The 16,584-nt window shown below is 36.7% G+C and overlaps 1 protein-coding gene across 1 annotated transcript; it reads right to left on the reverse strand.

Moving 5' to 3' along the window:
- Nucleotides 1-1,709: 1,709 nt before the first annotated feature.
- Nucleotides 1,710-16,572, reverse strand: cdk5rap1 (CDK5 regulatory subunit associated protein 1). The gene is made up of 13 exons (XM_055183750.2): nucleotides 16,087-16,572; nucleotides 15,907-16,010; nucleotides 14,649-14,683; nucleotides 14,296-14,396; nucleotides 13,991-14,201; nucleotides 13,588-13,708; nucleotides 9,675-9,908; nucleotides 8,958-9,055; nucleotides 8,779-8,834; nucleotides 4,427-4,557; nucleotides 4,123-4,272; nucleotides 3,634-3,774; nucleotides 1,710-1,874 (listed from the first exon to the last, which is right to left on the reverse strand). The coding sequence occupies exons 1-13, from the start codon at nucleotides 16,349-16,351 to the stop codon at nucleotides 1,797-1,799; spliced, it is 1,725 nt and encodes a 574-aa protein (XP_055039725.2). The 5' UTR covers nucleotides 16,352-16,572; the 3' UTR covers nucleotides 1,710-1,796.
- Between the last annotated feature and the right edge of the window lie 12 nt (nucleotides 16,573-16,584).

Below are 16,584 nucleotides of genomic sequence, written 5' to 3' on the forward strand. Positions count from 1 at the left end.
AGTAATGTTCCGTTTGAGTTTTATGGAGTGAGATTAGTCTCCAGTAATTCATGCAAAACTCACTATGCACACATGCATAGCCGAATTCACCTGCATGTTGACGTGCTCAAAATAAAAATATATATTCATAAAATCTAAAAACACAAAACAGTTTACAGAATACAAGTAATGAATGTTTAAAAATGCACCAGTTTATCATGTCTAAATGTGCAAATCACCATTAGTGTGTGAATCCCCAGGATTTGTGTGTACTTCTAAATAGAAGGTGGAACTGGTGTCACAAATTAGATGTTATATCTTATACAACAAATTTAAGACTGTTGTAATGTTTTAAATAGCTTTTTTTATATTTCCCAAACATGTCATGAGAAATATTACTTTTATGAAGTAAAAGTAAAATGTATTTTTTTCCACCTCGGAAGGGCAACTTGAGTCGAGAAGGGCATGTGGGCAGTTGCCAGGGCAACCCCCCTGTGCACGTCCCTGGTTCGGGGTAATTTGTGAAATAACACTTAATCCTATTCAAATGAACGAAATTACTAGAAAAAAAGATTTGTTCATTTTGATAAACGAGATTCAAAGATCCGAATCAGAAAAATTATTCGAACTTCCCATCACTAATATGGTAATACAGACAATATTATTTATTTATTTCGAACTGAGAAAAAGTAAATTACAACACACACACACATACACGAAAAAATATAATTTACAAAAGCTCACCTCATTCGAAAAGGGATGGGTAGAAGCCCTAGGCTTATCAAAAACCTATCCCCAGACATCACAGTACCTAAAGCTCACATCAAACCATTTAAAATAAATAAAAAAACACAGCTTTTAAATAATCAAAAAAATCTAAATCAGGCAGTAGCAGTTTTCCAACTCACCCCTCTCTTATATACTTATCAAAAATAGATATTTTAAACCCTTTTTAAAATTGAAATATATGAACACTTTCTTTTATCCGATTGTTGCAACTATTCCACAATATCACTCCACATATCGAAATACACATTCTTTTAAGCTCTGTCCGAGCATATTGTTGTCTCATATCTAAAGTCCTTCTTAAGTTATAACCACATTCTATATCTATAAACTTAGTTTACCAAATAAAACAGTGAATGCCAACTAAGGTAGTGGCTGGAAATGTTATTTCTTAGATCAGTTACTCAGTTTACATCTGATTATGTATTTTGAAGGTTTACATGTTAATGGTGATGAGGATAAAATGATGTGTAATATATATATATATATATATTTGATCATCTTTACAATACGATGGGGATTTGTGCTCAGTGTTACAAAAAATAAAAAAAATGGAAACCTATTTACTTCTTGCCACCCTGTAAAAATGTTAAGTGACTGATAATACAAAACCTAATCTGGATCTTGCTAAAATCATTTTATGGGTGTGCTATGCTACAGGGATCCCTCCTTGTCATGCCATGTTAATGTTAGTTAATACTATATGCATAACAGTGGTCCTAACATAAATATAAGATGTGCACCTAATTACTCCAAGTTGGGAGACCAACTACAAAATTTTCTTTATTTAAAATGTATTTAACTAAATAGATTACTTGCTGATTGAATCAGACGTTTCACCCATTTCACTCACAGCATAAATGTCACCTCAAAGTATAACAATGAAAAACAGAATTAATACCGAAGTACATTTGTATTTGTGCTTGACATTAATACAATGGACATTCTTCTCTAGTACAGTAACTGTGTTTATTTAATTTAAATGAGCATGCATACAGTGAAATGTGTCTGGTTAGGGAATCTGTTGGTCATCATGAAACATTTGTGTTGCTCAGTGAGGATCGAATCAAGGCATGTCCTCTCAGACTCTGGGAGTTAGCAGATGTAATCTGTGGGAACATTTAACACATTCTGAAACATCATTACAATCAGTTTTCAGTCACTTCTGCAATGCAAAAACAAATGCATCTCTTCAAAATTCGCAAAAAAAAGAAAAACAAACAAACAAATGCGAAATACAAATGCATTTGCATTCAACCTGTCCACAAACAGCATAAAGCAAAGCTCAAAAGTAAATGCATTTTATTTAAATTTCATTTAATTTTTAAATTTTTGTGGAGTGAAGAAATAGTTCACCCCAAAATGAATATTTGTAACATTGGGTCAGAGATTAGCCTTTCGCCTGACCTCGATTCTCTTGTGTACAAGTGTATGCTTGTGGTTTATAAAGCTTGAAATTTAATTGAGATGCAAAACCCTCTAGATGCGTCTGACATGTTTTCTTGTAAATTAACATTTTTATCAGACTTAACCCCTTTGCATATCTTTAAAATGCTAAAAAAACGCCTTAAAAGGACATTAATTGTACATGCTGTGATTTTATCTCAAAAGAGTTTGAATCATACGGATCACAAAAAATCTCAGCTTTCCAAAGATAAGTGTCACGTTTAGCTTTTTGTTTTTGAGTTGTCATAAAGCATTCGGTTAACATCACATCTCACTTTTGACGGATGTAGCGTTTATGGGCTTCTGCATCTGAGCTCTTCAAATGTTTCCTTACAAAACCCATCACTTCACCTTAGAAGACATTTAATAAATGTATGAAATAGTTTATAATGGATGGATGCACTTTTTGTCTCTAAAAATGGGGCACAATCCAATGCCATTATAAAGCTGAAATGAGACAGGATATTATTTAATATAAATCTTGACTGTACAACTAAGAGACGGACCCCCATGTCATCCAAAAATGTATTTTTTGGAGAGGCCGCCTCCTTGTCATTTCTGACTTATAACAAAAAACAGAAAAATGCCTAAAAGCTGCTGTGTGACAGGATGTACAGCTAACAAGCCAAAAAAAAAGTTTTTATAAGCTATCGAGCCGTAAAACCCAGCCTTAAAGGAGAAAAAAGTGGATCGTTGACCACGTTTCCCTCTAGTGGGCGCAGTTCTAAAGTTGCCTGTTTCCACTTTTGTGTCTTTAAACGCTCATTTTTTGGGGTCAACAGCTTATAAAAACTTTTTGGCTTGTTAGCTGTACACATTGTCACACAGCAGCTTTTAGGCATTATTCTGTTTTTTGTTATAAACCAGAAATGACAAGAAGGCAGCCTCTCGAAATATAAAGTCAATGGAGACAGATGGATTGTTTTCCCCCCGGTGGGCGTGGTTTTTAGGTTATGACGTGTTGCGCTCTGTCTCTATGGCAGGTAGGTGGGGCGATTAGCAATTAGCAACATGACCCAACTTCCAATGATCTAATCAGTTCTCGATGGATGAATTCAAGTCCAGCCATACCTTTTTCATTTCAGAAGCCGTTTCATTTGGACAAACGTCACAATGAGGAAAAAAGACAATTGCTACTTTTGTTTTATGGGGACTTAAGATATGTCAGTCCAAACTGTTTTCAAATAAACAAATTAAAAAATGCATTTTAGTTTGGGACTAGACTTAAGTCGTGTCCAGGAAACTGCCTATAAATCAAAGTTATTATACTGTGTTATCAATAGTTTTAATAATATGATCACTCAGACAGGACATTGTTAATGTCACCTGTCAGGTTAACCGAAAATGTTAATTTTTAAAAATAAACCCATAAGATTTGCATTAATGAGAAGAAACCAAGACTAATTAGTTCATACTGCATACCTTGACTAATACATAATCTCCAGGTGTAATGGAATCGGCCTGAGGTTTCCCCGGCTGAACAGGCAAATCTGTTTTAGGAAAAATCACTTTCACGCTTCCATCATTCCGACCACACAGTTCCTCTGAAGATCGTTTACTTTCCTGTAAAATAACAAGACATGAAAACAAGTAAGACCTAATCGCATGCAGTAACAGAACTGTCATATGTACTGTATATAGGTGCACTTCTACTGTTCTTCAGTAAAAATATGTAAACATCTATAAAACATCTTGCATTGTGCTGCAAAGTGAAAAGATAGTAAGACTTGTCTTCAGGGTATATCTTAAATAAGCTTTGGTTTGGGGGGTGGCAGAGAAAAGAAAATGCAATGTTAGCTCAAAAAACAAAGGAAGTTAAATGTACACTTCTCTCACTGTCAAGAGTTTGCTACAACCTAATGAGAAATAACCAGGCACTGGAGATCATATGTAGCATGCTGTAATACTCACTCCCTCAACCAACACAAGCTGTGTACTGCCGATTAAAGACATGTTAACTTTGGCTGCCTCTTCTCTAAAAACAGAGATGAGCTCCTCCAGACGCCGCTGTTTCACTATTGCAGGGACATCATCTTGCAGACGATGATATGCATGGGTTTTCTAAAGTGAGAAAAGGCCATGCTTATTTACACAACCACTATAAAAACAATTTCAAAACATTTAAAGATATAACTACTGGCAAGCATGGAGATAAAACAGAAAACATGAAACTCATAAATGAGTCTAACAGAAATAACAACAGGAACATGCTGACCTTCCTCATGCTGTAGGCGAAGAGGAAGCCCACATTATAGCCCACCTCCCTGAGGAGAGAGAGGGTCTGCTGATGGTCCTCTTCAGTCTCTCCACAGAAGCCCGTGATAAAATCACTGCTCAAACTGACCCCTGAAATATCATTCATATACATTTATATTAAATATATTTAAATATAGTTCAAACAACAGGTCAAACAAGTTCTAAGTATTTAAAAAGGGTGATTTTTATGTGTTTTCATTATTTGTTCTTAATCATGGCTTGTCAGTAGGGCTGTCGCGTTTTCTATGCAGTGATTTTGCGTGGCTCAATAGCACATTATGCAGTTTTACCCCCTTTGTTAAAAATATAGAGGTACAACACAGGGCGTTCTAGGGGGTGTTCACAAAAATAAAATGAAAAACAGCATTTTAAAGGACTCTAAATGATCCCAAACGAGGCATAAGGGTCTTATCTAGCGAAACGATTGTCATTTTTGACAAGAAACATCAAAAATATGCACTTTTGAAGCACAACTTCTCGTCTGGATCCGGTCCAGCGCGACCTAAAGTAAATGCGTAGTGACCGAGGGGCAACCTTCCGATCTCTCTAATGAAGCTAACACGGAAGTGACTTAAACTGCAATTCATCGACTGGCCGCTTGAGGCTGGCTCCAAAAGGGAGTCAATTCCCATAAACTCCCATGTTAAAAATGGCCAACTTTACAGTAGAAAATAATATGTTTACAGCCTGGTACAAAAAGTGTTTTTTGTTTACAGCCTGGTACAAAAAGTGTTTTTGGCCTATATAGCTAATTTTGCCCTTCATGACAACTGTGAGGGGGGTGAATTTTTTTGTAACTCATCCGTTTAGATTATATTAAGCCTTAAACTTCTGCATAATTAAGGGCGTGGCCGCTTGAGTGTCGGTTGAACAGCCACTGCTGTCACTAGACTCGCGCTAGGCGGGCGTGGTTTCACCTCAGCTTCACCCATGTCCCGCCTCTTTACCCATTTTCGGTTTTCCGCGAGTAATTCGCGGGACGCGCGGCCAAGATGGCGACGGCAGGCAACGCCTACTTTAAGCTTCAGAAGCGATCTTCACAAACCAATGGTTGACGTCACGGACACTACGTCCATTTTTTTTACGGTCTATGGTAGTGACGTAGAGAGGTCACGTGTTTTATATATAAAACGCACATTTGCGGAGCATTGTAAACAATAAACTGACAAAAAGACATTAATTATTATCATTCCACATACAACAATGTAGGAACGATCCTCTTTCAACACACTTGTAAACACTGGGGCGGAGTTTCGTGTTCGTCCTCTGTGACCTCTTGACGTCATGACGTATTACGTGAGGTCACGCTGGCGTATCACAGGACCGGATATAGACAAGAAGTTGTGGTTTAAAAGTGCATCTTTTTTATTTTTCTTGTCAAAAATGACAATCATTTCGCTAGATAAGACCCTTATGCCTCGTTTGGGATCGTTTATAGTGAAACTCCATTGAAAAAACTGTTACGTGTTGAGTTAAGTATTAAGTGTTGGGTTCTATTAAAGGCCATGATGTCCATGATGTTTGAAAGCCAATGTTGATATTTGAAATCACCTAAACAAACACGCCCCTACCCCAATAGAATCTGGACCTTCTGTTGATAGACCCGCCCCACACATACGCAACCCGGCATTTGATTTGATTTGATTGGCTATAAGTGTGTTTTGGTAGTCGGCCCGTCTCCTTTTCCAACGCGTTTTTCAAACATCGTGGACTCCGCCTTTAAAGTCCATTAAAGTGAGAAAAATCCTGCAATGTTTTCCTCAAAAAACATAATTTCTTCTCGAATGAACAAAGAAAGACATCAACATTTTGGATGACATGGTGGTGAGTAAATTATCTGGATTTTTCTTTTAAGAAAATTGACTATTCCTTTTAGCTAAATTAAGTTAAGAGTTCAGTCAAGTGTTCAGTCAGTTAACAATAACCCCACCGGCATTACATTGGCTGGTTTTCATCCAAACGTGAAGCAAATCTTTTCAAAATTAGCAAAAAAAGAAAAACAAACAAATGCAAATTAGGTGCGTTTCCATCAACTTGTTGGAGCGAATGACAGTAGTATTGGTAACCAACAGTAAATAAAACGCTTTGAAAATGGAGACAGGACTGTATTTAGTTATGATTATGATAGCCACCCGACTGCAGATGATCAGTTTAAATGACATTGTGCTGCGCTGCATTTTGAAGCATGGTAAAGATATCTATGCTAAAGACATTCGTGGTTTTGTATATGCTAATAAGCAGTGGCGGCTGGTCAATAGGGGGCGACGCCCCCCAGAGTTGACCAGAGAAGAAAGCTATTTTAACATGTTACCAAAAAGTTAAATATAAAGTGCAAATTAATACAAAATAAATAATAATTTAGTTGTACTATTTCACTCTTTGTCATGTTATAATTTATTAAAAAAAATAAAAACTGGAGTATGTTGTGTGTAGGGCTGTCACTTTTGTGAAAAAATCATTTTCGATTTTTAATATATAAGTGTTGATTGAATCGATTGTAAAATAGATTTTCCATGTCTAAAAAGACGTTTCCATTTTCCACAACAAATAACGGCAAACGTAAAGAGAGCGCTGGAAACGCAATGGATTTATTGTCATTACGTTTCGTGCAGAATAACAAACAGCAACAGGAGTGCAACATTCTCGAAAAAATTATGCAGAGTGGACTGCTGCCATAACATAAATTAAAAACATTACTTCAGGCTTCAAACCGGCTGCATTTATGATTTAGGCAATTCAAAAATTATTTAAAATAATGATTTGATCCATTTCAAACAACTGTTAAAAAATGAAACTTTAAATAGACTTACTTGAAGTTGAGAACATGCTGTGTGTTTTTTTTATTAAACGTAACCGACACTTAGGCGGCACTAGGCAGGCATAATGAAATGCGCAAAAAGGCTAGGGCCCTTACAAATTATTGGTCAGGAAAACAAGTCAATCGACATTTTCGGGGTCCATAGCAGAGCGTTTTTTATTCACTATATGTCCATCTGTTGAGAAGACGCGCTCCGACTGCACTGATGTCCCAGGGAAACTCGGGTACTTCGTTGCAGCTGCGCAAGGTGGGGGTATTTCGTATCTTCCACCACAAAAGCGGGACGCTGTCAGCTGGCAATGGTGGCTCCTTGTCATAACTCATCATCTCCTCTAAGGTTGCAATTTCGATGCTCTCTCGTGTTGCACAGGTTTATTGAGGGTGTCCTCCATTTTCTGTCTAGCTTTCCCAACGCCTACTGCACTTTCGGAATTCTTTATTTTCTTTTTCTGCTTGTTTGTGAGTTTTGTTACATCTATTTTTTTAATTGTCTAATTCTTTAACAATTAACAGTGTACATATTTGGTTAAAATCGATTACCTACTTTCGTTTTCGAAACTTTTTTTGGTTCGTCCGATCGATTGTGCAATCGATTTTCGAGCGAAAAATGACAGCCCTAGTTGTGTGTGTGTCATGTTTGTGTGTCTGGGGCGCACCCCAAACAAGTGTCTATGTAGGTCAGTAAAAAGGGTAAAACATGTGACCTAAGGCTGAGCTCTAATTGGCTGGTTTCAGATCCGCCTTGGGGCGCAGGACTGTATCCATTTACTCTCTATCGCATAAGTAAAAAACCACCTCAAGCAAGCGTAAAAACTTTTTTGCAAATTAAGTGATTTTTATTTGAAATTCAATATTGGATGTCGATTTATACTTTAAAATGCGCATAAAATCAGGGTGATGAAACCCCAGCTATTGGCTGCAACTCGCTCATCCATGGCACGGACGCTGATAAAACCTAAAGGTTTTTATTTAAAGCGATTTTAGTGTCGCTAAGCAATCAGTTGTATTATGGCGCTTAGTATTTGTGTTGATCAGTTAAACTGCATTTAGAGGCAGAAGCAATTTTGTCATCTCAGTTTCAAGGCTTTTAACACATTACGTGTATGATTTAACAAAATATGAACAGCCTAGTGTTACATTTTGAATTGAAAAATTTACGAAAAAACAAATTGACAATTTATTTGGCCTTTATGACTCATTTATGATGTGTAAAACAAAAAGGGCATAGCTTCATGTATTTAACGTGAACATCGCGGTTGTTTCTGTTGCTTGTCATCCATGCGGTTGGCTTGTCAGTAGCGTGGTAATACGACATTGTTTACCGCAACAGCCCTACTTGTCAGCTCCAGTATTTAAAAGATAAAGAAACTGCATTAATTTCAATTCATTTAGACAGTAAGTATAAACACCAGAAAAACAATATGAACATTTCTGTCCCAGTTACTCAAGAATCAGATAAAGTTGACTGTTTTCCACACTATTTGACAAGTTACCTGGTATTAGTTTACGAATGTTTTCCACAAGCTCAAGATACGCCTCTCGGGTGTAACTAAGAAATTACAGACACAAAATGAAATCAGAACTAAATTTTAGATTCACGATTTCAACGTGAGCCCAAATAACTTGTATTATTTAAATCATATGTAAAACTGATGACCCGATAAGCTCTCACCCACGTCTCATAGCATGAAGAAGCCGACTGCTGCCGCTTTGTGCCGGGAGATGAATCTGCTTGCAGATGTTCTTCCTCTCCTGAATTAAATGCAACACCTAGAGGGATTTAAAGCCAACAGTGCGACATTAATATAATATTAAGAGGGTCATTAACATGAAAATTGACTTCTTGATCAATTATGTCTTGCCCTGACACTTTAACAGGACTTACGCTGGACAAAACATATGCCCCATGTACAGTTACTTACATTGTTCTGCTGGGTACCACTTAAAATCTGAGCTGATCTTCAAAGTTTCAAAATAAACCACTACTTGTTTTTGTAACAGGTGATTAGCCACAAGTCAACTCCAATTGAAGTTACTGCTTTTGTACAGACAGCACAGGAGCCATCAATATTTGGGCAGATTAGTATGTATTAGTATTGTTCATATTGATGTTCATATTGACCGGTTAACCATCAACCGCAGGTAAGAAGTTATGACCGATTAATATTATCAGTCAAAATATTTGTTAACGCACAGTGCATGTCGACACATGCCTACAGACATTTTGCCACATTTCTATCCCTAATTTGTGAATGAGGTGAATTATTGCTGACCTGACAGTCTGATAAAGTGATAATTAGTATGAGAAATCATTTGTAAAGGATCACACCTAAGTGTAGTGATCAAATCACCTCTTCCAGTATGATCCACCTTAACGGGATGTAATTACCTCATCAGGGAAGTCTTTGGGATGTGGTGAGGTAAAGCGTATCCTCATATCTGGATCGATGAGTGACACTCTGTCCAGCAGGTCCGCAAAGCGGAGACCTCCTTGTCTTGTGCGGTAAATAGTCTTGAAGCCACGGCTGAGTTGAAGGCTGACCTCAGAACTGCTGAACTGCTCTTCAGACAAATCCCTATAACTGTTCACATTCTGGCCCAGCAGGGTGACCTCCTTCACTCCCTAAATACACACACATATTACAGTCCCCCCAGAATTTCACAATTTTTTGTGATTTTTGTGATGATTTTTGCAGTGGTAATTTCAGAAAAGTGCAGGAAATTTTTTTTTCTTCAAATAAAGATACAAATACTTTTAATGAAATTAATATTAAAGGGGACATTTCATGATACTTTTTTAAGATGTCAAATAAATCGTTGGTGTCCCAGGCGTACATAGTGTAGTTTTAGCTCAAAATACCTCATAAATAATTTATTACCGCATGTTAAAATTTCCCTTTGTTAGGTGTGAGCAAAAATGTGCCGTTTTGGGGTGTGTCCTTTTAAATGAGCTGATCTCTGCACTCAATGACAGTGCGGTGTTCGAACAGCGCAGATTAAGGGGCAGTATTACCCCCTTCTTACATCACAACGGGAGCCAACAGTGTTTCCGCTATATACATTCAACCGTGGCGGGCCGCCACGCCTAAAACATCCCCGCCACGCCTGCGGTTGTGGATAGAAAGGATACAGCAAAGGAAATCTCGCCGGATGAGCACTGTTTTATCCTAATCCTTCACTCAAACCCAACTCTAAACACAAAATTTCACAGGATTGTAGGATGTATTTGTCTCTTATTTAGCCAGAGCCGCTGTTTTCATCCTAAAAATCCTACCTCCAAATCTAATCCTAAACTTTTCGGCATTTTCTGTATCCCTTCTAGACAAAACCCACGGCGGCAGCTCGCAAAATAAATAAAGCTACCGAAATGTCCGCACTGCCAGACTGGCTGTTTTAAAGAAATAAATTCCTTTCTGGATTCGCGTTGTTCACTCATTTATAATAAATAAATCTCCTAAAATATCATCATTTCCCCCATGGGTTTAGTTTCATGCACAAATAGATTTAAATCAACAGATGATGATTAGGCTACGTCTCTGTTTTGAGAAATAATAATAAAATAAATAAGCCTACACGAAATATGTTATAATTATCAGATTGATAAAACGAATAAAAAAGTATTTGAGTTGCTGTTCTTTTTTTGTGAGGCGCTGTTAAACCAAAGCAGCAGAAAGCACGTCATGTTTTTAATGATTTTAAATAAGCACAAGGTTTTCTCCTTATTGTAAGTTTCCACAAATTAAAAAAAACAATTAAAACTTAATAAAAGGACTACTGAAATGCATTATGATATTGTTTCACCCGGTTTTTGGCATTTATGCGAGACAGCGGGTGGACCACACAGGTTTCACACAGACCTTGCACATATGTATCCTCATGAAAATAATGCATTATACTAGCTTGCAATTAAAAACTTAAAGGGGTCATAGCGTGAAAATCAGACTTTTTCCATGTTTAAGTGTCATAATTGAGTCCCCAGTGCTTCCATCAACCCAGAAAATGTGGAAAAAGATCAACTCCGGTAAGTTAATTTGAGTACGCCATTTTCTACAAGCATGTGAAAATTAGGTCGTTCAGATTTTGCATGTTTTGTGAGGTAGGTAGCAAGGCGAATTACAATAATACCGCCCCCTTTATCTGCGCCATCCAACCACTGCACTGCCATTTAGTACAGAGAGAAAGAAAGAGAGTAAAAGTACTTGACAGCACAATTGAGTTTCAATTTCAACAAACCATCATCATTGTGATCAGTGTTTGCATTTCATCAGCTTATTTGCATTTTAAACGACACACCCCAAAACGACAAATTTGCGATTTTAACATGCTATAATAAAGGATCTATATGGTATTTTGAGCTAAAACTTCACATACACACTCTGGGGACACCAAAGATTTATTTTACATCTTAAAAATATCTCATTATATGACCCCTTTAAGAATTAAAGAAGATAACGTATGTGCTCAGAAGATTGTGATTGACTGTTAATTGTGGGGCACAGGGTTGCTGGTAGTGGACAGAGTGCTGAAAAGAGAGAGAGAGAGATCGTTTATGTGTGTTATGTGTAAAATAAAGCCAGAAATGTTCACCAAGTTGTCTACTCTGTATCAATACAGAATATTAGATCATTTTATATAAAAAAAATTATGAGAACTTTAAAATTTTTGCGATTATTTTGCGATGAAACAACAAATTATGCAGGATCGCAAAATAACAACATTTTGATCTACATTAGAACACCAATTTCTTGCAGAATCACGAAAAACTAAAGGGACTGATATTACCTCATTAACTCTTTCCCTGCCATTGACGAGTTAGCTTGTCTATTAAGGGTGTATTGTGTAACTTTTAGAAGGATCTCTTGACAGAAAAGCAATATAATACACATTACTATATTATCAGTGATGAACATACTGTATTGTTTTTATTACCATAGAATGAGCTGTTTTATCTACATACACAGCGGGTCTACAGTAGCCCATAAAGGAACAGTAAGTAAGGTTTTAAGTGTTTTATTAATCAAAATCAATGTCTTTAATCATAAATATGTCCTTGTTGGTGTCAAATTATCTCACAAGAGATTTTCTTTGTAAGCTTAGAATTTCTTCTTTTTACTTACATTGAACGGATAAGTCCAAGGAGGCTTCCATGTCGTTACGCCATACTGATAAACTATAAAAGCAGAGATGGACAAAAAGCACTAGCCTACCAACGCGTTTCCACAACGCGTTTTCATTCAAGTGAACCAGCTGAAACGGACGAGGAGACAGGTGAGTACATAACAGCTACCGTAGTTGCAACACGCATTTGGAAAAGAGAGGCGCTAGAGAGCATTATTCGTTTGAATGCAAAATACAATTTCACAACTAGATGGGGGTAAATCCTACTAATTGTCCCTTTAACAGACAAACAGTTATACAGAACGCATTTCATCCCCACGTGGTCTTAAACAACAAAATTTGCGTTTTAAAATTTAGGGATGAGCCGTTGTTGGCAATATCACAATCTCATCACTAGATGCCACAAAAATGTACACACAACCACAATTAAGAGAAAACCCTTCCGTGCCAATGACGAGTTTTTACGGCAATCCATATTACTGCCATTATTCACTAGGTGCACTCTTACCCAACTTATGCAACACTGAAGCATCCACTGATCCAAAAACAGTAAAACTCTTGTGTATGTTTTGATTATCGTTCTGAATCTGATATAATTATCTTAGCTTTTTCTTCAAAATTTTGTGTTTTTGAAGAAACCTACCCATATTTGAAAGGTTATAAAAAATTAATACAGGATGAAAAGTTTTTTGTGTGTGTGTGTGTAAGCAGATGGTCTGTTCTTTCATTTGATATATTGTATGTTTTTATCAGTGGTCTCCAACATGGTGCCCGCACAAAGTTTGTGAGTTGCCCGCCAAAACATATTCAATTAATAGCCTAAATTTGTATATTTATTTACTTATTACATATTTTTATATTATCTTGGCTTCTTTTATGTATGCTAACATTTTAAACAATAATAAAACATATCAAAAAGTAATATAAAATAAAATCAACAAGTACAACCAAAACGTTTTGATGAGACTGTATCAAAAAAGTAGCCCTCCAGATTATTTAATCAATTGTGGTAGCCCTCGCTCACAAAAAGGTTGGAGAGACCCCTGGTTTATATTTTTAAAAGAAGAACATTTCTTCTTGGCTGTCACTTTTTTTAAACACTGTCTGGGAAAGAGTTTAACCAGACGATGGGCCTTGCACAATTTCGATTATGTATATATTGTATTTAAGCTGTGCAGCTGTACCTGATCTGAAAGCATGCGAACCTCCTCCAGAATAGAAGACATTGGTCTGCTTCTCTCTCTGCCGCGGGTGAATGGTACAATACAGTAACTACACATGTTATCACAGCCACGCATGATGGACCTGCAGTAAAATCAATGTGTTCGTTTATTGCTGTACATTACATTTCTTTATGTCAAAGTAACATGAAATAAAGTGATGTTCTTCTGATCAAGCTGATGAGTCAAAACAGTTGTTTTATATAGGGTAACATCGAAAACACTCTGGGAGGGGGTGTGAGTACTGAAAATGAGAAACAATAATCTTAACTAATGTTAGTCCAACTCTGAAGCCTAGTCTTCCCCCCTTTCCTTCAAATGCTCCAATCACAAGACTTCAAAGCTATAAGATCAGGGCATCACTCACACGAAAGCACTGTGTCCCTGAGGACTCTGATGGACAGGCATGACATCAGCGTAAGTCTCCTCCAATGATAACAGCACATTGCTGGCCCTCTGACCACCGTGAGCAAGAGAAAGCAACCGGGGCAGATCTCTGTAGGCATCAGGCCCTGCGAGAACATCCACCAACTTCTCCCGCTCCAGTAATTCAGTTTTCAATCTCTCTGCCATGCAGCCTACAGCGAGACACATGCATGTTGTGTGCACCTGTTCACATGCTTTTCTTATATAGCTGAATAGTTAATAAAGAGGAATTGTTGTAATAGTTACCTAGGACACCTATTTTTAATGGAGCTTCGTGTTTTGAACGTCTCTTCTTTACCGCACTGAGCTGTCTGAGTCTGTTCCAGATTGTTTGCTCTGCCTTTTCCCTGTAGAAGAGGAAACATTAGGTTAAAGACCCTGCCTATGAACTCCAAATATGAATCTATTGATGAGATTTGAAGCATCAAAATTTGATTTCACTCAGTCAACATTGAAGGGGGGTCTAAAGCGATTTCATGCATTCAGACTTAATAACACTGCTTAATAGTTGGATTGCTTATGCTAAACATAGGCAAATGTGCAAAATGCTATATGTGTAAAAAAAAACATCCAGTGCTTTGAAAAGCAAAATTCATTACCTGACAGAGCAAGTGACGAGCAGCACCACATCTGCCTGTAGTAAAATATCAGATGTTAAATAGGGCTGTCACGATTAATCTTGCAAATGCGCGTTTTCTTAATGAATGAATTTGAATGAATTATGGTGAAATGCCGTCACATCCAAAAGCCAGGGGGCGCTCACGTGCAGAAACTCCAATTGTGCCACAGAAGAAGTAGCATTACAAACGCTATTCTAGGAAATGTCTACAGGAATATTTATATCGCTGTTCTTCAGATTGTTTCAGGTATTTTCATGATAATAAAAAAATATTTTGAATGACTTTGTTTAACGAGTGTTGATTTTTTAAATACACGTTATAAATGACTCCGACTCATAATGATTTAGACCAAAATGCCATAGTACACGCACAAGCTGCGCATGAAACAAAAAATCGCAGCCTTGCGATTCAGAATCGATTTTAGACAGGTCTTTTTAATGGGACACGCGATTTATCGTTACAGCCCTAATGTTAATATATTCATTTTATTCTGAATATAAATCTACAACACACGTGACTCAAAAGTGCCTACCCAAAAGGCAATAACACACCAGTAATGCCTAAACATGCCTTTTGTATAGAGATATTGTATACATACAAAGCAAAATATTAATTTAAGAAAAATAACAATGTTTACAGTAAAAGTATACAAATCATAATTTGGGGGCTGTATGATACTGAAGAAAAATGTTATATGCGATACGATAATGCTTTAAGTTGGGAAATCTATTTAAATTATAATAAAATATATTTATAAATCAAAAATTGTACATGTTTCAAAAAAGCATCACTTTCTGTCATGCCAGTCTTTTTGCTATATACATTGACCTAAAACTTATAAAACCCTTGAAGTATTAAAATCATTCAGTTATTGCAAACCATTGCGATTAGCAATATTTTAAACATGTCACAATATCTCACAGTTCTATTTTATTACCAAGTTAGTTTTTCTATAAATGCAATGGTTTAAGTATGGTGGTTACTGCAGTAAAACTATAGTTGATTTTCACGAAGTAAGGCAGATAAAGAATACACAAATATACCATTTCACTACTGCAACCATAGTAAGCTTGAAAACTAAAGCTATGGTCATTCAAATGGTAATAAGAAAGATAAGAGATAATAATTATTAATCCCCAGACAGAGAAATGTGGTTGAGTAATCAGATTATGATAACTATACTTTCACTGTAATAAAATCATGTTTTATTGGACAGTGGTTGTTTAGACTACAGTACCTCTGGTAGCTCGTGTGTTCTTGAATATCCTGCTTTCTGAAGAATCGACCAGGCTATTTCAGTGTCGTTGACATTCATCTGACACCCATACGTTTCAAAAAACACTGCAAAACATTTGACATATCAACATGTGATATGATTTTCTTAATCCGGGGAATGATTTATTGTTAATGTTCTAACCTTTCCTTGAACGAGCTGAGGTTGTATCATCATGAATATAATGCTCCTCATATTCTTCATGAAGCTCATCTAAACTCTTGTTTGAACTCTTGATGAACTCCTCGAAACTCGGGCCAGATGCCAGTTTACGGTTTAATTCACTAACCCTGCTATAATCTTTAGTAGACAATCCTGAACAGTAATATCTGTTAAATCTGTCTCTGTGAATGAGTCTAGGAAAAATTTTTCTCATGGCAAACACGAAGAGTCTGAGGCTGCCCTTCATGACTGACTGATGCTTGCATTTACAAGTAGTGAAGCAGATGAAATTAGGTAACGTTCATATCAGCGCTTCTGGAAGAATAATAAGACAATACTGACGAATGAGAAATTGATTGCAAACTATGTAATCTAACTGAACCTATAACTAACAAAAACTACAACGTGACTGCTGTCATTACTGTAAATATGGCGACACCGATGTAAAATATTTCAAAATAAGAGTCCTGTAGACACGCG

This window comes from Misgurnus anguillicaudatus, chromosome 14, assembly GCF_027580225.2.
Source record: "Misgurnus anguillicaudatus chromosome 14, ASM2758022v2, whole genome shotgun sequence".
NCBI lineage: Eukaryota > Metazoa > Chordata > Actinopteri > Cypriniformes > Cobitidae > Misgurnus > Misgurnus anguillicaudatus.

Bases quoted from the DNA above. Each gene is read 5' to 3' on its own strand.
- cdk5rap1 (XM_055183750.2), bottom strand. From the start codon at position 16,351: ATGAAGGGCAGCCTCAGACTCTTCGTGTTTGCCATGAGAAAAATTTTT. The intron at 14,397-14,648 runs GTAATGAATTTT...CCTCTTCTACAG, and splicing joins CTCGTCACTTGCTCTGTCAG to GGAAAAGGCAGAGCAAACAA. The intron at 13,709-13,990 runs GTGAGTGATGCC...ATTTTACTGCAG, and splicing joins CAGGGACACAGTGCTTTCGT to GTCCATCATGCGTGGCTGTG.